General features: G+C 39.2%; 1 protein-coding gene across 2 annotated transcripts in view; it reads left to right on the forward strand.

The window, feature by feature from the left end:
* The window catches only part of JAG2 (jagged canonical Notch ligand 2), a 60,706-nt gene extending 44,056 nt beyond the window's left edge, over positions 1–16,650 (forward strand). For both annotated transcript variants that reach the window (XM_065749361.1, XM_065749369.1), the window contains 14 exons: positions 715–865; positions 1,110–1,274; positions 1,862–1,975; positions 3,380–3,493; positions 3,826–3,939; positions 4,679–4,795; positions 5,605–5,632; positions 6,584–6,669; positions 8,689–8,802; positions 8,970–9,085; positions 10,323–10,568; positions 10,992–11,123; positions 12,096–12,252; positions 14,342–16,650. In XM_065749361.1, coding sequence (XP_065605433.1) covers positions 715–865; positions 1,110–1,274; positions 1,862–1,975; positions 3,380–3,493; positions 3,826–3,939; positions 4,679–4,795; positions 5,605–5,632; positions 6,584–6,669; positions 8,689–8,802; positions 8,970–9,085; positions 10,323–10,568; positions 10,992–11,123; positions 12,096–12,252; positions 14,342–14,814 — 2,127 coding nt within the window. In that variant the 3' untranslated portion in view covers positions 14,815–16,650. The remainder of the gene's footprint in view (positions 1–714; positions 866–1,109; positions 1,275–1,861; positions 1,976–3,379; positions 3,494–3,825; positions 3,940–4,678; positions 4,796–5,604; positions 5,633–6,583; positions 6,670–8,688; positions 8,803–8,969; positions 9,086–10,322; positions 10,569–10,991; positions 11,124–12,095; positions 12,253–14,341) is intronic.
* The last annotated feature ends 5,073 nt before the right edge of the window (positions 16,651–21,723 follow it).

The following is a 21,723-nucleotide window of genomic DNA, read 5'->3' on the forward strand; positions in this document are numbered from 1 at the left end:
GGAAGGGGAACTTTAAACTAATGGAAAGAAACAAATGGAAGCATCTGCTAGAAGAGATCTGAGGAGTCTTTCTGAGACCTTAACTGCTTTCTGTAGTCTGCTTTATATGTTTCATATGAGCACAAGATAGCTGCAAGAGACTTTCAGCAGGCTGGAATTCCACATGTTTTGGTGAATTAAACACTTAGAGTGCTGGTGTTCCTTCTGTTCTGATTAACTTCAGTTTTTTTCTTTAGCTACAGAATTATTAAAATAGTAATAAAATTCAGTATGAACTGGAGGTTAATACTCTAGGGAATAAGGTTTGGTAAGGTTCTGTACATTTTTAAGGGTCTTGGAGAGAAGCAGGTTGCATGGTTAGGTAACTTGCTGTGGCACTCTCATCTGTGGTTATGAAGGACAGAAAAGAGACTGCTAACATTCCATAGTAGTCCCAGTATTCTCCTGGTGTCTCATTCTTTGCTAAGTTGTTGTGTTTATTCAGCCTCCTGCAGAGAAGAGGTATCTTTATCACAGTATCAGAAATCTTCTATTTCAGGATAGACTGAAGCAACCTGAACTTTCCATCTGTGTTGCATGATGGAATGCAGTGTAGAAAAACCAGTGTTAAACCTTGAGGTTTCTTGTAAATTAGCTTTGTCTGTCTCTGTAAACATAGAGCTGCTTACTCCTGGGATACAAAGCTGCTGCTGCTAACTGTGATCTTTCTTACAGATGGATATTGATTTCTGTGAACCAAACCCTTGCCAGAATGGGGCTAAATGCTATGATCTGGGAGGAGATTATTACTGTGCCTGCCCTGATGACTATGATGGAAAGAATTGTTCTCATCTCAAGGACCACTGCAAGAACAATTCCTGTAAAGGTATCTACCTTTGTCCAGATACTTGTCTTCCTGTATTGATGGTGTATAGAAAAGTAGCCTTTCTCAAATAGTATAATACAAGAACATGTTATTGTACTTGAACCTTACAAAACGGGTAAGAAAGTGCTTGTGACAGTCTTCTGTTTTTTAAAGAGGTAGAATGTCTTAATTTTTAGAGAGCTCTTCTATTGACTAAAAAGAGGTAATACAGATTGTGATCTGATGGTTTACTTTGTATTCTTAGTGATAGATAGCTGCACAATAGAAGTCTTCAGTAACACTACCCAAGAAGGAATTCGTTTCATTTCATCTAATGTTTGTGGGCCTCATGGACGGTGTATTAGTCAGCCAGGAGGGAATTTCACCTGTGCCTGTGACAGAGGTTTTACTGGAATATACTGTCATGAAAGTAAGTGGGAATTTGTTCTAAATGACTTATTTAATCTAAACCTCCTTAAAGTTTTTGTCTAGAACCTCCACATCGTGAAGCATTGGGATTTTAGGAGTTTCATAGGGCAATGCGAATTTCAAGTGTACTGCTTGAAGTCCAGTTTCTTCTGGTAACAGTTGACTTTTTTTGTAGTGCTTCTCTCTCTCTCTGAAAGAAAACTGGTTTTAGTCCAACTTTAGTGCAAGTGTCTGTACCTAATACCTTTTTGTACAGTCTTTAAAAAGAAGCTGTGGCATTCTCTGGTGTGGGTTTGATGGAAAGACACTGCAAAGCATAGCTTAAGAGAATGTACACTGCTGCTGGTCTAGGATTTCTTGAACATCTGGCTTTTTATAACAGGTGAATTTATTGCACTAGTTTGTCTTGATACATGAGAACACTTCTAGAACCCTTACCAGTCTTGAAAACAGACGTTTTGAGCAGTTCTTGTGTATTTGAAAACAGAAAATAGCTTTGCCTGTTTTAGAGATCTAGAAATCACCTAGATTCTTGACCATAGTAGATGGAGATAGCCTTGAGCAATAGTTGTTGACTTTTTGTCACAGATATCAATGATTGTCTTGGGAAACCTTGTAAGAATGGTGGGACGTGCATCGATGAAGTTGATTCATTTAAATGTTTCTGCTCAAGTGGCTGGGAAGGAGAACTGTGTGACACAAGTAAGTACTGCTATGCATTGCATGTTAATATTGCAACTTTATTATAATAATAATGATGGTATATAGTTAACGAGTTAATGATGGTATATAGTTTGGACTAGATGATCTTATAGGTCCTTTCCAACCTTATGAACTTATGAACTTATGAACTTAACTATTAAGTAGTTTCTCTGTTATTTGTCAAACAACACTGACTAGACTGGTGCTAAAGTATTACAACTTCTGGGCAGCAGTTTCAGAAGACTCTGTTCTTTTAATGTGTCTGTAATCTGGTGCTTCGGTTTAGTTTGGTCTGTACTCTGGGAGAACTTCCTTCTCCTGAGGAGAAAGGTGAAAGTGAGACTGCTCGGAAGACTCATTCTTCTTATTGTTAAGCATATGTAACATTTTGTACTTAGTGCACAGTGACTTCACCAATTTTACAAATGCACATTTGTTTCCAAATTTGAGAAGCTTTTTAACTTTAAATCTGTGCAAGTTATAATGTGCTTCTACTTCGCTGCAGGACTTAGAAATGTAACATTCTAGTCCTCCATTAGGAAGAGAACTGCTGCAGTTTGAATGATTTTTGATTGGATATTGCAAGTTACTGCTCTATATCCTGGGCTCAATAGGAGCCGGTCTTTTTTTCTTGATATCTTAACTGAGATTCACTGGGCCTTGATTAACTTGATCTAGTATGCTTCTTTTTAAATTGTTTACTTACTTTAGAGCAAACTGCAGTTGATTCTGTGCTTAACGTGGCTATAAACTCTCAACGAAGTCCTCATAAAACCTTAGGGGAAGTCAATAAAACCTTAGGGGAAGAAGTTGCTGAAGCTTATTACAGGGTTAACATCAACTTAGATGTGAAAGAAAGGCTGAGAAGCCTTTGGCAGATATCATTGTCAAGAGTTTTTTGCATAGTCTAAATTAAGTTGGTCTAGGATAATTGTTTTAACTGTAGAAGCTTGTTTTGAGTGAAAATAATTCTCTAAAACTATTTTGCATGCACAAACACAAAGATATGTGTGGTAAAAACAGTTACTTGTATTCTGTGATGTAAAGCAGGAGAGGTCTTTGTGGAAGACCTGGGTTCAGGCTCAATTTTGGGACATTGTGGTCCTTCCCTTTAAGTTGCATGGTAGAAAAGTGAAAGTTTCAAAATAGACATTTGCTGGAATAAAGAAAATTACTTTGTCTCTAATTACTTGGAAATCTGCAGTATTACTACTGAAAATTAAGTTCTTAGTCTTGTCATGTGTGTTGCTCAATATTAAAAAAGGAAAACTATGTTATATAAAGATAACCACTTAGGAATCAGAATTACTGTTTTACTGTGGAACTTATTTTATAAAGAAATCTCTTGTTCTTTCTCATGGTCTTGACTAGAGTAGATCAGCTCATTTGAGTAACTCTTTCTAGATTTCAATGACTGTTCTCCTAATCCATGTCATAATGGTGGCCGATGCATTGATTTGGTAAATGACTTCTATTGTGAATGTAAGAATGACTGGAAAGGAAAAACTTGCCATTCACGTGAGTGCTTTTTGTTTTCTTTCTTTAAAGAAGTCTGGGGTTCCTGAAATTTAAAATAAGACAATGATGGTGAAATACTTGATTACTTCAAGTTCCACAGCCACTTTTAAACAATTCAATTTTTCACAGCGCGTAGTGGAATTGTGCCTTAAGAGGTGCTTTTAGATTCCACTATTTTTGGTTTATTATAATGCATCAACTGGAACTATGTAATTCTTGTACTGTTACATTTAAATATAGTTTCTTTAAAAAAAATAATTGATTTAAAAACTACTCAGTCTTAATTTCCATTGGCCTTAACTTGCTGATTTTTAACTTTATTTGCTATGTAGGTGAATACCAATGTGATGCAAATACTTGTAGCAATGGTGGAACATGTTATGACGATGGAGATACATTCCGCTGTTCGTGTCCTCCAGAATGGATTGGAAGTACTTGCAACATTGGTAAGTTCTTAGGCTGTGTTCTGACACTACAAGTAGTAGGATAGAGGAAATAACTGTTTATAAACGGGCAAACCTGTATTTTAGTTGGATAGTGTATGAGTTCTGAGTGGTTTCTTCCTTTGTCTAGTAAAATGTCCAGTTATAAGCAGCAGTCAGCATTCACATCTTGGGCAGGATGTTCGTGTCACTTGATGTGAAATACTGAATTTTGGAAATAATCTCTTCTGATGGCTTCATGTGGTCTTTTACATAGCTTCTCAGCAGATTTTGAACACTTGGACTCATGTCTTGACTACTCTTAGTCTCTAGAGACTGTTTGAAAGAAATCAAAATGTTTTAGGGAACTTGGTCCTCAGCTTTGCCTGAAATTCATAATGCAGATCTCCTAGTAAACAAGAGCAAACCATATACAGGCGTAAATACAGGAAAAATAACATGGAGAGAGTTCTTTCTAGGTCATTTGTGGGGTTACTGCATACTGTAGGGCACTACTATCAATATTTTTGAAAGGAATGGAATTCAGTCTGCATGCAACGTTTTTAATTTATTTCAAACCTTGAATTTCCATCAAGCAATTGATCATGAAGACAGGTGAGAGATTGCAGTACTTTTAGTAATCTTTTTACCTTCTGAGTTTTTGTGGTGCTGCCTAAAATGCTATTCAGGTCATCTAAATGTATCCTGATGATAGGTATCTTATATTTGTTGTGCTAAATAGATACCTTCTGTGTTTTCAAAGCTAAAAACAGTAGCTGTATTCCAAATCCTTGCATGAATGGTGGAACATGTGTTGGCAGTGGAGACTCCTTTTCTTGCATCTGCAAAGAAGGATGGGAAGGACGTACATGCACACAGAGTAAGGCTTCTCTTCTTTATTCCCCTGAGCTACTAGGAGTGTCTTGCACAGAGCTGTTAATTGAAACAAAGCAAGCTTATAGTGTTCGAGTGCCAAAATACTGAATCATTCAGGGTGGGAAGTAGATGGGAAAAGATGATTCCTGACTAATGAATGAAGAACTTGTCATGTTTCTTTTTGTCTGAACTCTGCCAAATTAAATCTTTCAGCCTCTTACAGAAGAATAATCTTCAGGAATATGTATCTATGGGGATTGTTTTGCTCTGCTTGTTAATTTTAATAACGAAAAGCATGTGGAAAATAAGATGGTAGTACATATTCCAGGATTTACAGCTGATTTCTAGGAGGTTAGCAGTTAACTATTTCAGAGTACCAATGTAATTAATTGGTTAGGTGGAGTGAGGCCTGCAGCTGTCCTGCAAATTGTTTATAATGTAAAAGATATGCTTTAGAAGTTTGTCATCTTGTACAGATACGTATGAAGTATCAACGTTTCAGTAACCTTCAGAAAGCATTTACAGAATGTTTGGTTTAGGCACTACCAGTGCAACTAATATCCCATTTTGTTTTTGTTGCTGTCAAGCAGCATATCAGTCTGTACTGTTGATATCAGAATTAACAACATTGTAAGACTTTCCATTTGACACTACTTTCAGTATTTTGAGAGTATTTCTTTGGTCTTTTAGGTCTAACTAAATAACTAAATTTTCTTTGTAAGTATGTGAGGGGAAGACTTTCCACTTTGTTATAAACTATAATATTGTACTCTGCAAATATGCCAGAAAATTAAACTGATCTATTTTTTTTAGATACCAATGACTGCAACCCTCATCCATGGTAAGTAGCAGCATTCCACTTCAGTGCTTATTGTGAAAATACTGAACCTAGGAATACAGATTTCAACTCTAGATTAGAACTATTTCTAATCTAAAAAACTGAAACTAACCTTTGTACAAGCCCTAAAACATTTTTTTGTTGTATTTTAATCTATTCATGGACAGTAGCAAAGCCCACAGAACAATTCTGTGGTGACTCACCTATGAACAGAAAATATTCTGTTGCAGTTTCCATGCCAGAACTGACTGGTTACTGACTTACTATAATATGAAATGAGTCAGACTTGATAACATTTCAGATATTTACAGTTGAGTTCAGAGTGAGAAATAATTAAATCCTGTTAGTTTCCTCTAGATCTGTTTATTGTAATGTAAAACCATTCAGTTACATTGAATGTTCTATACAAATTGTCTTATTTTGGGAAGGTATCTTGAAGGTGTTTTAAATAAATGCAGAAGTTTACATATATTTTTGGAGGGGAAATATATGGATGTGGGTTAAAGCAAGCCATCTACATTATCGTTCTGTTTTCTACTTCTGCAATAAGCTGCTTTTCACATATTGTAAAAGCTCAGGCTTTCTTTGTATTAGCTTTTAATGCTGCTTTATCTCACTGAGCTCTGTTGATGAACTTCCACGTGCTTTTGTAGATGTTGCTGTTTCTAAGCAATGTTATTTATCTAAAAGTATATTTTCTCTGCTGGTGCAATAGGTTGTCCCCTGAACAGTGGCAGAAGGCTTAATTAACAAAGCTTTAATTACAGACTAATGAAACAATGCAGATAGTTTAATCTTAAGGCTAGCATTATGCATTAGTAAGAACTTAATTTTGTTGAATCCCACAAATTGGGACAGTAGGAATGTGTTGACAGGCTGTGTGAAGAACGAATGTTTTTGTTGATCTTCAAACTTGAGTTTGAATACTTCAGCAATTATTTATTATTTTTACAGTTACAATGGAGGCATCTGTGTTGATGGTGTGAATTGGTTTCGATGTGAATGTGCACCTGGATTTGCAGGTCCTGACTGCAGAATTAGTAAGTAGATCACCTATATGGGTAAAGATGTGAAAGACTACTGTCCTGACACACAAATCAGAAGACTTTTTTGACTTTTTGCATTTGGTCAGCTGAATTCCAAATAACAGAAGCAGAAACTGAGTCAGGCACTGGTACTCACCTTGCAAGCAATGGCAGTTTCTGTTCCTTTCTTTATTCCATTAAATGGAACAGAACTGACAAATTATACTCAGACTCAGTTGCTGCTTTTTTGTTATGCGTTTTTGAAGGCTTTAAGGTGCTACCTTCATAGAAGACATAGTTTAAGTAGGTCTCTTTAAGTAACTTAAAGGCTGTGTACTGTTTAATGTTAGAAACTAAAATCCACTAGGACATCACAAACAAAAATGAAAATGAGGGTGTAGTGCTGGCATGTGAATAATACTTTGCAAGAAATATGATAAAGAATCTTCTGAAGTGATAAAACAAAACTGTAAGGTAGCAATTAACCTGAAGGACAGGCTTGAAAAGGGAGAGATGAAAGACTTGAAGGCTATGTTTAAATATTGTGGAAGAGTATTTTTTGCTTTTTTAATCAAATACTATCGTTTTGACCTAAGTGTCATATATGCACAGGTGTACCTCTTTGTAGGGTCAGACTTTGATGCTGCTGGGCTTCGTCCTGCCTCTCCAGCAGCAGTTTTGTGCTTTTAGGTAGAGATTACATCCTCATTCTTTCAGATAGCATATGACTTGACACTGGTAGTTGATAGATAATTATAGCTCTTATGGCAATAGATTTGAGTTAGTGATCTCCTGATACAGAACCAGATAAGACAGATAATCACATATATTTATCTACATCCAGAGGGGTATTGAACTGTCTGTCTTCAGGTGCAAGATGAAGAGCAGGCAACTCAAAGACAAATACTGTTTGTTTTTAATGGATTTCTGACTTATTTCCCCTTGTTTGTTATAGACAAAAGGAGTAGGTCTGACAAAGAATTTTTTTTTTTTACTGGGTGCTGTTAAGAGTAAGGGAGTTAAGTTGTTTAAATGGCTCTAAACCAATATAGCTTAAAGACAAGAAGCTTCTGTAGATTGTATATGAGGAGGAATTTCTTCTTTGGGAGCATGGTTAGGCGTTGGAACAGTCTAAAGAAGTGGAGTCCTCATCCCTGGAAGTACGAGACATGTAGATGCAGGCACTTAAGGGATGTTGTTTAGTGTCTGGGTTGATGATTGGACTTGATCTTAAGGTTCCTTTCCAATGTAAGTGATTTTGTGGAACCTTTGTAAGATGCTTTAGGAGGAATTGGTTATGATCAGAAATGAAACAGTTGGGGCCTCTGGATCACAGCTAGGCAGGTTGGTTTATTCTTTGGTGGACATTTGCATGAATTTTACTCACTTCCCAAACTTTGTGCATCTGAAAGAACAGTACTTTCCAATCTTTTGTAGTAGATTTCTAGGTCTAAGCCTCTGAATCTTTGAGTTAACATGTTAAGTCTGTATGTCAAAATAAATAAAATCTACTCAGTGTTTCATAGTTAAGTGCATGAAATGTCTGTCACAAACTAAGCTCTACATTATTCTCCCTTCTTACAGTGGGTTGTATTTTTGTCCTTTTTGTTTTTTTTGGAGGGGGGCACTTTTGAGCCAACTCATTGTTTGGTTCTTGCACTGTAACTTGGTGAAAGCATTTGCTTTTCTCTAGAACTGAAGTCCCACATCCTCTTCTGACAAGCTGAATGGGGAGAGGAATTTTCCTTTCCAGTTGGCAGTACCCCTGTGCTGTGAGATATGTTAGTGTGTGACTGCTGCTTTGTTCAACGGGGCTTCAGTCAGGATGGAATTATAGGAAATCTGTTAGAGGCTGTTAGAGGTTATAGCTGAAATGGTAGTACTGCCTAGTTAGATTGATTCTGAAGCCAAACTGTCTTTTGCATGTTAGAAAACCTGGTGTTGCCAAATTACATTTCAGTGAACTTTTAATTACAACTATTTAATTACAGTGGTGTACGTTCTTGCTGTTGAGTTTTCCTATTTTCTATTTAGATATTGATGAATGCCAGTCTTCCCCTTGTGGATATGGTGCCACTTGTATAGATGAAATCAATGGATACCGATGTACTTGTCCCCCTGGAAGAGTTGGTCCTAGGTGCCAAGAAGGTATTCCTATATCTGCTGTCAACCTTTACCCAGAAAACAATTGTGTACAGTGCATTAGTGTAGAGTTTATATGCAGTAGTCTGATGTGTAAGGAACAGCAAAAGTAGTTTTTAAACGTGCACAGCTTCAATAAGTCTGAAGTGAGCTGTCTGTATGCTTTTATTTAGTGATTGGAATTGGAAAGCCTTGCTGGCTTAAAGGAATGACCTTTCCTCACGGCAGCAGGTGGGATCAAGAGTGCAACAGCTGCCACTGTTTGGATGGTCGTATTGACTGCACCAAGGTAGGTATTTCAACCTATTTCTAAAGTCATTCTTGCTGAAACATTCTTATTTTTCATGCATAAGTTGGTCTAGCTTTTTTCAGTCTAGACTTTTGCATAGGTCACTTCCAAAACAGCATGTCCTTTCTAGAGACTTCTTGTAGAAACACTTAGTGGATTGCCTTTATAATGATAAGCTTCGTTTGGTTGTCTGCCATAACAAACTCTCTAGAATCAAGCACTTTACAGAAAAATAAATATGAATTGGAAAGGAATAATGATCCTTAAGGTGATAAATCTGCCACATCTTTAGAAACAGTGTTAGAGCTTCTAATTGTTCAACGTTCTGAAGTACAGGACAGTTTCCTTAGTGAACAACAGTTGCCTTTTTGCTTTGTCCTTCATTATATTTATGAATTGACAAATTGCTATGTTTGTATATTTACTATGGACTGTATGTTGGAAGAAACACGATTAGCCTAGATGCAGATAGTTCAAGTTAGCATACCTACTCAAGGACTTTCAGTCCTGCTGTGATAGCATATCTCAGTGGATTTGTGAAAGCTCTGCAGCTTTACATCACATCTGGAGATAGACGAGACTTGTGCTGCTTTACAAGTTGTAAGGCTAGGTGGGTGGCTCAAGACAAGAACTAACAATGTTGAGTCAGCATTATAAAGTACTGGATGTCTCCCATGTTTCACTGGAAGCACTAGTTTGAGAACTGGATCTCACAGATGTGTTCTGCCTTTGTACTGGTTTAAGTAGGTATGCCCTGCAGGCAAAGAAATAACTTGCACTTACTTATTTTAACATGCATTTTTAGACTCTAAGATACTGAGTTTGAGGCTTTCCTGTAAAGGGAACAGTACAAAGCTATAACTGCAACTGCAGAAATACTTCCTGTTGTAAAGCATGCAGCTTTGAGGAAAGAGTAGAAGTGGTGTAGTGAGTGTGACTTGGGTGGTTTGGTTAAAAAACAAAGAAACTGTATAGAAGTTCAAAGTGATGTGAGGTTAATCTGCAAGTCCCTCAGTGTCAACCTGTGTCTTGGGTAATCTTTGCTCAGTTTACACTTCAGTCAATACAAAGCTTGTATTTCTCTGGAAGAGCAACTCTCTGCTCCTAAGACTAACATATTGTAGAAGGATGTTTTCTGCATTCAGTAGTAGATAATGACCTCATGCAAATTGCTTATTTTGATTTGAGTGTAGGAGCAATTAACTGTAGCACTACTTCTTTTGCTGTTTATTTTCAGGTGTGGTGTGGGAAAAAGCCTTGCCTGTTACACAAACATTGGGATAATTCAAATTACCAGTGTCCCATGGGTCAAGAATGCCAGGAGAAGTATATGAAATGCTTTCAGCCACCATGCACTGAATGGGGAGAATGCAGTGCCTCTGAACCTCTGCCTGCCAATATAAAGTGTTTGCCTAATTCTGGGTACTTGGACAATGACTGTGCTAGGATTACTTTAATTTTTAATGGAAACAAAGTCCCCCAGGTGAGAACAACATTATCAGTGAAGTATGGTAACATATTTAAAGAGAGATTCCATGTGTTAGAAACATTAGTCTTCCATGTCCTGACAACTCCTTGCAGTTAATTGCAGACCTTTTTTAGACTCTTCTGTTGATGTAAACAGATTTCCTTAAAAAAAAAAAAAGGAAAAGTTAGGATTTATACTGAATATTTTGTTCTAAGTTTCAGAGGGAATTGTTTCTTACAGTCTAAGCCTGTCTTGAGCTGTACTAGGGTAGTCACTGCAAGCTCAACTTCTTACCCCTCAATCCAGAAGTATTTCTTACTTTGCTGCCCTCTCTGCTTCTTTCATCAGATCAGAGTAACTGCAAAAACTCTGAAGGTGCTTGCTTTTATGTACCACCTCTACTTGATCTGAGTCATACAATCTCTTCTCTTAACACAGGGCACTACAACTGAACGTATCTGTTCAGAAATAAGGTATTTACCAGCTACTAGATCTGTTTCCAGAGACAGAACTCTGATAATATTGTGTGATCTGTCATACTCCACAGAGAATGCAGTGGAAGTTGCTATTGTAAGTATGAGATGCATATATTCACACATGCATGCACACATGTTTTCATACTAGTTGAAGCTAGGGAAGAGGTTGTTTCACTTGAAGCAGTTGTTGGCTTAGGCTTGACTGTACAGAGATGTTGTGCTTTCATGGAATGTGCTGTACAGCTAGATAACTGCAGGCTTCATTCATGACAGAGGCTACTGTGGTATCTGTGCTGTTGTCTTAGAGTAATTCAGTCCAAATTAGTGAAAAGGTTTCTACCTGTTATCAAGTCTTGGGCTACTGAACTCAGTGGAGATACAGTTGCAGGTGGCTGGATTGGATCTGGTCAGTGTGAAGAAGTTGGTGTTACTCATCTAGTATGAGTGCTTCAGGATGTTCATTAAATGCTTAAGTATAAAAAGATGCAAGTTAAATTTGTGAAAATGATTGTTGCTCTATTGAGCTATAAATGCTTGCTTTTCAGACATTTCTAGCACAGACGCTCAGTGCTTGCTTTTTGCTTGTTTTCTAAGTAAATAGTTTTCATGGTAGTGTTTATCCAAGCAGAAACTGGAGTGTGTCACTACCAGGACTATGAAGAACATGCTGAGTGATGATGCAAGAAGTAAACTGTATGGTATAGAGTAGACTGTTACTAGTCCAAACTTCTATCTAGATAACCCATGTATCTTTAAGTGCTTTGGGTTATGACTAAATTTGGCTGAGTAGGGTAAGGAACATAGAAGACAGGTGCCTTTTGAGGTATGCCATATATTAGCAACAGGGTGTGTTACCTGCCAAGCCTGACACTGCATCTGCAGTTCATATCAAGCCATCCATGCTGTTGCTACAGAATGCTTTAAGGATACTCCTTGTAACTTCTGTCAGGTAAATTAAACCCACAGGTATCAATTAAGATGTAGCTGGATTTAAAACTTAGGAAGGATTCTTTGCCTTAGTAACTGCAGTAATTCTATTTTTCCCCTTCCCTCTACTTCCTCCTAGTCTTTTGTCCCACATCGAGATGAACAAGATAATAGTCTCATACAGAATGCTGCTAATATAATAGTAAATGCGATCACCAAGCGGCAAAACAGCACTGTTATGTTGGCAGTAACTGAAGTCAAAGTGGAGACAATAGTTGTTGGGAATTCATCATCAGGTAAGGTCCCCAATGCATTAATCCTGTGTGGTTTTTAAAGTGTTTTCTATTCCCTGCTGTCAGTATCTTGTCTTATTTGTGTGGAGAAATGGTACGCTAAGTTGTTTCTTTAATTGCTATTACTAGCAAGGGGAAAGTGGCTTTAAACAAGTTTTTGTGCTTGTGTGTTAGGTTAAACTTAATCTCTAGCAAAATGTCCTTACTTACTTTTTTCACTGTTTTGGCTCTGACTTCAAACTCCTTTCTGTAGTCTGAGCATCTTTGGTGAGATCAGAAGTTCTTTTGTGTTCATATCAAACCCTTTCTGATTTTCCAGCACAAACCTTAGCCCTTGGTGCTGCTGCGCTATGGAAACTGGGGCTGAGGTATTAAAAATGGAGATACCACTGCTGAAATGTATTACTTAATGCCTTGCTATACTCACTGTGCCTGGAGGAAACAGGTTTTGCAGAGGGCCCCTGGTAGGGAGCAGTTCAGTTAAGGGACCCCAAATGGAAATCTTATAACAGTAGGAGACCTTCCCAACTCTTTCCTAGATCGCCTCAGCGTAATCTTCTGCAAGAGCTTCCATCCATAGTCAAAACAATGAGCAAATTGCGTGGTTTCATTTCCCTTGTTATCCCTTTTGGGGAATGCCTTTCATCTGTTTGAGCCTTGGCAAATGTACTGTTTCTGCAGCTCCACTGAATGAGTGAACAAGTCTTGATTTTTTTTTGTCTTGAACAGAAATTGTATAGATGATAAAGAATGGAGCTGTGATTCTGACATATTTCAGCATCTCTGTTCTGATTATGCATTAAATCCTAGGAGAGGTGGGATTGCTTTGCCACTTATGTTACTGAAGTTCAAAGGTCCTCAGTGAAGGTGGAGAAGATGTTGACTTCATTCTCAAGCTGTGAGATGCTGAAAAGGAGATCATTATTTAGACACTTAACCTATTTAAGGAAAATATATATTCATGTGGAATCTGTAGGGAGGTTATCCATTAAGAAACTCTTTACAACTTATTTCTAAGAGGTAATGGGAAGAGCTCCTTAAGTTCCTCCCCACTTTGCCACATTTACAGTTCAGTATTGTATATGGAAAATGAGACGAGACTAGCAGTTACTGCTTAGAGTACAATCTTGCCCCAGTATGATAAAATATGATTTTAGTTCTCCCAATGCCGACTATTTTCCTGGTTGACTTGTGGTTTGGGAATATCAGATCCTGCATACCATAACCTTCACACAAGAACATGTTCAGATGACATTTTTAACGTTGGCATGAGTGACTGTGGTATTGAAAAGTTGGTTGTTCTTGTACAGCCATTTGCAGATTATTCTGTAAGCAATTGTTTTAAAGCTGCAGGCAGTTTACAGTTGCAGAGGTTGGAGTGGTAGTCTGGACAATTCCATCTCCACAAAAAGCAAAGCAAATGCTGTCTTACTACTACTTATATTGTGAATCCTTGCTTATAAAAAGAAAAAGGTATTGTTCTAGTAGCAAAGCCCTTGCATAAGAAAGAAATGCCCAGCATACTTCAGAAATTGTTTCCCAGAGAAATAAACTGGGTCTTTAATGCTGTTCAAAACACAAAGCACAATGGGATTTGTGATAGGAAACCTTGAGAAAAATGTCTGTGAACTTGATGGAACTTCTGTCTGGTAGTAAAAGTGTGGCATGTATTTGATAGAAATGCTGGTACTACTTCTGCAATCAATTAGGATACGCTTCCCAATCTACCTCCTACAAAGTTAAGATTGGCTTTCCTTGAGTTATTTACAGAGACATTCTGTGCTAACTTGGATTAGGTACTTGAAGATGCTGCTTATATAACCCATTTTCCATGAGGAAGGGGGAATAAACATCTTAAATGCTGTTTTTCCCCTATCATTAAACAGGATGAAGTCCAACATTTTAAAAATTAGTAGAGTACTTCTAGATGAACTATGGCCTTTGGACATACACTATTGTGCAGTAATGACATTTTTCTTCATTGTAAAAATCTTCCTTGGACTAACCTAGAGTTACATATGGATACTTGTAGCTGCTGAGTGCTGTCTATCTAGCCACATTAACCGAAGACTTTTTCTCATTTGCCCTCTAGATTATTTGGTTCCAATTCTTTGTGCAGTATTTAGCATTGTATGGCTGACTTGTATAATCATCTGTGTGTGGTGGACTCGGAAGAGAAGAAAAGAGAGAGAAAGAAGTCATCCTCCCAGAGAAGAGGGTGCCAATAACCAGTGGGCGCCTTTAAATCCCATCAGAAACCCTATAGACAGATCTTACAGTAACAAAGACATTCGTTACGAATGCAAAAACTTCATATCTCCTCAAAAGAGAACTTGTGATGCAGTAGAGGAGTATGTAGAGTATGAGGAAGAGGAAGATGAAGAGGAGGAAAGAGATGAGGAAATGGACAAGTTCCTCTCTCACAAACTCACAAAGCCTTTGCCCACAAAGGCATCTGACGCATCGGAGAGCAGTCCAGTAAAGAAGTCCCTTCAAATAGGCAAAATGGACAACAGATCTGTAAAAAATGTGAATGCATCAAACTTTGAAGGCAGTAGAGACTAATCTGTATTTGGAACGTAGGCAGACTGCGCCGACCCTTGCTGGGGAGGGGGAAAATTGACATCTCTGCTTTGCATCAAGGACTAAAAATATCTGGAGTCAAATGTTCATAGTTTCTTTATTTTGCGTAAAAAAAATAAATAAAAAATAATAATAAATAAAAATTTATTTTGTTTCTTTAGCCTTGTATAAATTATTCAATGACTGTCAGATGAAAAAAAAAATGAGTAATCTTTGATAGTTGCTATTTTTGTAAAGTTTACTTATAATACACTCGCTGTGTGGCAGAGGAGAGGTTGTATTTTCAATATGTGTAAAGTTTATTACAAAAGACTGTACACTGTTTACAGAATGTATTTCTTTTTATTACGTGCTCTAATTTAATGGTGGCTTTAAAACCTCCTGGTTGAGGAAACTGTGTGAACTTTGAACTGCTTTCTTGACTTTGAATCTATTAATGGCAGCTCACTGCACTTGTTACGTTAGTAGCTTCTGTAAGATTTTCTCCAAATTTGCCTTACACACTTTGTAATAGAAACAAAAAAAAAATTATAGAGATCTTTCAACTGTGGTTTAAAAGTGGCCTTTTTATTTCTGTTTAATTACTTTAGAATTGCAGTATTGAAGCATGTGACAAGTGCCTTGAGACAAAACTTTTTCTATAGCAACTGTCAAAGACTGCCATACTGATGTAGTGGAATTGTGAGAACTCTAGGTTCCCCAACTGACACAGTTTATTTTCTAATAGTGAAAGTGCTTTTCTGTAAATATGTACATATTAAATGAATCACTCTGTATATTTGATTTAATAACTTAAAATATTTTGGTCTTTTTTTTACATGTCATTCCTTTTAATTTATGTTGCAGAAAAGGAGGTTTTATGGCAGTTTATAAGACTTTTTTTTTTGGTATTATGTCCAGATTAGAAAATGATGTTAATACAATCAATGTTAGGAATCTGTTGGTCATTTGTATTTACGTAGGAGCATAACCACTTACATGTAAATAGATCCAGAAATGTTTATCCCCACGTTCAGCCCATCTCAAGAACACTAACAGGTGCATCTACTGTACAGTACCAACATAGCGAGGCATTGTTTTTTCTTTTGTGAATATGTTAATTACATGTGGTATTACTTTTTTTGCGTTTAAATACAGGCCTAATGAAGGGAACAATATTTTCCTCAATCTTGTTTCTGTTGTGCTTTATTCATCTTTCGCTCTAAAGAAAAAAGCCTGGCAAGCTCAGAAGGTGGGAGTACCTCATTGGAAATGGTTATTTGTGAGGGAAGGCTTAGGTTGTTTGTTTTGTTTTTTTTTTAAGGCTTTATTATTGCTATGAACTGGGCAGAACTACATTTATTTTCTTCACTGAAGAAGCATGACACTACATACCCTAGCTGCCCTGCCAGTGAGAGGAGCGGGTGCTTGGGAGCATGAACTGGCCCACGAACACTACAAACAGCAATGTTTGGGAACCAGTTATTTTATACAGGAACGCAGGATTTGCTTTGTGGGATCTTCTGTTTTAGTACGTTTTTGTTTGACATGTTCTTAAAAAAAAAAGAAAAACCTTTCAGAAAAGAAACTATTTATTAAAGCATTTTATAACGATGTTTGTTGTAACTTTTTTACTTGTGCTGAATATTCAGAACTTATTTTGATAACCTGGTTAGGAGTTTAGAAAAGGGTACTATCCTTCTCATGTTCCCCAGTATAATCCTAAGTATTTAAACCAAAAACACTTTTTTTTTTCCTGCTACTCTTGTAACTTTTTGTACTGTAATGCTGCTGTCTTCCATAATCTAATAAAATGATTCCCTCATTGTGTGTAAGATACATCACATTGTGTTTGCTTTTCTGAGTGCATGAAGTTCTGATGTTGGGAGGCAAAATGGACAGGGGGAGAAAGCCCCGCTGTAGTGCCTGGTGCTTCCTGTAACCTTAGCTCGCAGCCTTCCCGTGCCATTACTTCCTGAGCCTGCTTGGCAGCGTTGCACTGTGCCCACAACTGCACCGTCAGCGTAGGAGGTGATGTCCCATGTGTAGTCTAGAGGCACAGACACTGTCAGTGCTTAAAATGTGACACTCCTCCACGCTGCCTCTCTGAGTACCTTGCAGTCTTTTTCTGCTGACAGTTACTGTGTGCCTTCTGAAATGGCTCTCCTAGCTGCTGAGCAGAGGCTTTGTCTAGCAGCATCGTTGCCCTTCCTTGGGGAATAAGGGAGCAGTCAAGCACGACAGGGCTTGAAGTATCCTTACCAAAGTGAGTTTCTTCTTTTTAAGTCAAACTTAAAAGGCTTGAAGAGTTGCAAAATATTCTTGTCATGCTCCAGTTTCAGTTGTGTAGGTAGGTTTGCTCTTGTTTCTTATGTTGGCTTAAATGGCTTACAGAATTTCTTCAGTAAAAAGTGAACTCTTGTATAAGGAAATACACATCGATATCTGAACCGTATCCTAGCTCCTAACAGTTGGTTTTTACTTCAGTCATCATACAGTTTTTTTCCATCGCTTTCCTTGCAGTATTGCCTTGTCTTTACCTCAGTGAGCGAGCGCTGTTTGAAGTCAGCTCTCAAACTCAGATTCCATCACTGCTTTTGATTTCCAACTTTCGGATATCTGCTTCTTTTCCTTGAAGGAGGATTTATGGAGGAGTGGAAATGCAAGTATGAGACAAGGAGCTAGTGCTTTTTTGATTATGACTTTCTAAAACTTTGTAAAATGGACTCCATGTTTCTTTGGACCAAGGAGCCACTTAGGGTGGCTGCTGGAGCTCCCTAGCAGTAGTGGAAGCAGCACTTAGCAATTCAAGACAGCACTAGATTGGGAAGCTGTTGTCTTCTGTATGTTGTCTTCTGTAAGATTAACTATTCTGAGTCTGCAGTATTTGCAAGTTCCTGCTGCAGAGAGGTGTTTCTGATTACTTAATGTTGTGGGGAGAGAATGCTGCTTGTTTGGGAGGCTTTATGTGAGTACAGCTAAATGGAGTGTGTCTTACTGCTATAGAGGAAAGGAGAAATAATAGATGCGCATATATAGTAAGGCTGTTGCTGTTGTGGAGGAGTGAGCTGGCTCACTGGTCCTAAAGGCTCTAGTTCTGCTGCTTCTTATTACTAAAACCATGTGTGAGAACTTGCAGTGTGCCCATGCAGTTGGATCACTAGCTGCTCTAACCAGTGGGTCTGGGTGTTGTGTCATGACTGGCCCCAGCCCTCAGGGAGATGTCCAACCTTGTCAAAAAGCTGCTCCTATATGGCTTAGTGAAACCAACGTAGCAGATGTTGAACTTGGTAGAGCTGTTTACCTGCAAGCATGAGCTATTCAGCATGAGGTGCTTAGAACAAAATGTTTTAAAGGATGAAAAAAAAAAAAAAAGGGAAATGATGACTGCTAGCTTACCAAAACTTCGTATATGGATTTTATTTCTATGCTGCTCTTACAGTGATTGCATGTCTTCTTCCCTTGTCTCACATGACTTCTCTCTGTAGCCTTGTTTCCCTTTGACATTTTGTTAAACTTTGCATCACAGCTGCCCGGTGGTGCAGGTACTGGCAGGTGTGTTAAGCACCACTTAACTTCTGAAAGAGGTATTACTTGAGCTAAGTAATGAGTAAAATAAGAAAATGGGCTGAGTGGATTTGGTTTTGGTTTTTAAACCAGTTTGTGTTTCCAGGCCTACTTTTCCAGTGCCCTTATCAAGATGCTAACCTGAAATTCTTAGTAAGATCGATCCTTTTGGCCATTTTCTGTTCTGTTGCTCAGCAGATTCTCCAACAGACAATCTAATTAGTGCTCCTGAGACCAAGCTGCAGAGAAATATTAGTTGTAATGCTGCTTGTGAGCTAGCTTGGGTGATAAGGGATTAGAGGCAGCGTGGAGTTCACTTGCACAGGAGTTGCATGGCATTAACTTGCAGTTGGATGTGCAGTCTCTCATTGGTGATTGGTTCTGTTCAGTGCTTGAAAAGCAATCCCTGCCTAGTTAGCCTCCTGTGAGTAGTATATCATAAGTCTTGGAATATAGAATGAGTGTGTAAAATGCAAAAGGAACAGGAGGTTCCCTTCAGAGTGAGGTAAGAGTGAATTTTCCATGTTTGTCTTTTATAGCACCCATTCTTAACACACGGAGCATTTCTCTACAATCCCATGAAGATGCAAGACCACAGCAAGTCACACTTTGTTTCTGGGCTCCTGGAAGAGTATTGCTTTCAAATGTTATGTCAAAAAAAAAAAAAAAAAAGAAAGAAAAATCCACAAAAGCAACCCAAATGCAAATCCTTCAGCACTGCTGGGTGAGGAGAGACTTGTTAAATTGTATGTCTGTCTCACTGCTGTGCTATCTTTTCTCCTATCCATCTGAAGGAGTCTTGGATTGGAAAAGACTTCTCCCTGCAGTTGTGCATTAAAGAGGGTTGAGTTGGGGAATGGTGGAGCAGGTTTGGAAACTGCTACAGTAGCAGTGTGCACAGAGCCCTTTGAAGGCTGGGCTACATGGCTGGAAAAGCACATCCATGGGTGTAACACTACCTGCTAGTTAACAGAGCCCTAACCTGTGAGTCTGAAACTCTTCATGCTGGAAAAGCAGAGCCACAGAGCACATCCTGACCTAGTAATCCTCTGCTTCTCAGAGTCTCCTGCAGCTCAATGTGGATGTTGCTGAGCTATGAGTTGTGCATGCCTCATGTCATGTTCCGTCTCAGTGTGGTGACCAAGGCAGTTGTCCCTCCTGGCCTGCTCCTGCTGAAATCACAGCATCATCAGGTCTCTTTGAAAACCGAAGTCCTGCCCGTGCTGGAAAGAGCAGCAATATGCACAACTCCGTTCAGATACTGCTTAAAATCACAGTTCTGTATATATTTAGCAGCTATCATTTCATATAGTTGCGTATGTTATATAGTTTTTAAATAGTATCTGGCCAAAGCAATGTCCCTGACCAGGTCAGCATTCCTGAGGCTGAGAGACCCCTGAGCTGTCCCGGGCACAGCTGACCCCGCTGCAGGACTTCAGTGGTGCAGCACTACTTAACCCTGCTTTCCAAATGGGAGGCGTAGAAGCCCCAAGGCACCATGGACACTGGGAAGTGCTTTGACAGCTGCTGACATTGCTTTCAGTGCCGATAAACCAGGAGGTTATCTCAAGTGCAGCAATATCCTCTAGAAAAGCCAGGAGGAAAACCTACTTTGCACTGTGTCACCTGCTAACGAGCAGCCATGGTGGGAGCGGGGACCCGGCACCTTCTAGGGGCATCTGGTGGGAGCAGCCTGCATGCACGGATCCCACGGTGAAATGCAGCAGAGGGATGACTTGGCCAACATTTTCCAGCCTGGGTGTTTAAATTTTGCTCTATATTTAGTGCCCTAAATGAGCGCTTTGATTTGCAGTGTTTCCAAGCACCTGCTGCTTCCATTGACTCTGGTGGTCTATATGGGTCCCAGCAATCCTCAGAGCTAAGCTGCTCCATCCACATGCCTAAATTTGGGTACTCAGCCTAGGAGCTATATTCTGCTTGGGCTTGCATTTCTTCTGCTGAGGGATATGGTGCTGAGCAGGGGTTTGTGGGCAAAACATTTTCAGAACTTGTGCTGCTTTGATTTGCCAGCTTCTGGTTCAGCTCATCTGAGTGATTGATTATATATTGGAAGAGAGAGCAACATAAACTTCTGGAAATAAAAACCAAATGAGGAGGGACTACTTCTTCCCAGCTGCAGGTGGCCGAGCTGTGTGTGCATCAAGCACTGCAGCCAGTGGGATGCTCTTTGTGACCCAGCCCCTGCAGGCATGGGGTCAGTGGAAAGCACTGCAGCTGCCAAGCTCTAGGCCTGAGTGCATGCACACAGCCCTGTGGCACAGCCATTTAAGGACCCTAGTCTGGGGCAAGGCATAAACACTTTCCTGCTCCTTCGCAGGGCAGATAATTTATGAATTTAGGTAAGCACTGGCAAGAAGACCCATATTTCCACCCCTCTGTAATATCCTGTTGTTGCTTTCCAGAGAAAAATACCAGCAGACACTCAAGGTTACTTCCTTGGCATGGTCGATGTGTTTTCAGCCCGATGGTATCTACACTAAGACATTTCCTGACATGCTCTATCTCCTCTGCTCTTGCATCAGAAGTTGAGCATTAACCTGCATGCTTTGCTGCAGCAGAACTTTCTGCCCTGGTTGTGGCCCTCTCTCTCAGAGGCTTGTTTCCAGCCACACACCCTCCTTTCTGCTACTCGCACTTGCCCATATAGATCACTACTCAGATATCTTTTCACAGTGCTCAATAGATGCTGGCTGTCGGGACAAGTCTTCACTCAGAGCAGGGAGATGAAGAGTGACAAGGATGACAGCGTGCCCACACAAACACTGGAGCTGGAAGGGCCCTCAGCTTTCTTGCTTCAGGGCAGATGACATCTCTTAGAGGTGGTTTTACAAAGCCACTCTCTCATCACAGCTTGACTGCTACAAAGCTGCCTCTAGGCCGTGTTGGCCTGGTTCTCTGGACTAGATGGAACAAACCTGGGGTCCTTGTGCACCTGCCTCCCATATTTCATCCAGACCCTCCACAGCGTGGATCTGTGTTTGCTTTTCCTCCTTGCTCCAGGATGCTGCTAGCGCGTGGTTCATTAAGGAGATAAGAGCTCCCACCCATCTTCATCCACAGGTTCAGCATCAGGTCCCAGCCCCAGAGCAGCGTGCACACTGCACATGATGCTGCAGATGAAAGCTGCTGCTTGTTTACAAGCTTTCATCAATTAGAGCCCATTTGCTGCTCTCACACTGTACCTAAAAGCTTGTGTTTTAAGCCAGCACCAGTGACTTAGGAGGGCCTGCTTTGTTCTTGTTTTTTTTTCCCTAGAGATATACGATAATTTCTCCACCTGTTAAAAATCTGTTGCTAACATTTGCTGTCAGGTTTCTAACTATC

This window comes from Cyrtonyx montezumae, unplaced genomic scaffold, assembly GCF_038088225.1.
Source record: "Cyrtonyx montezumae isolate F1298 unplaced genomic scaffold, pur_monq_1.0 scaffold_10, whole genome shotgun sequence".
NCBI lineage: Eukaryota > Metazoa > Chordata > Aves > Galliformes > Odontophoridae > Cyrtonyx > Cyrtonyx montezumae.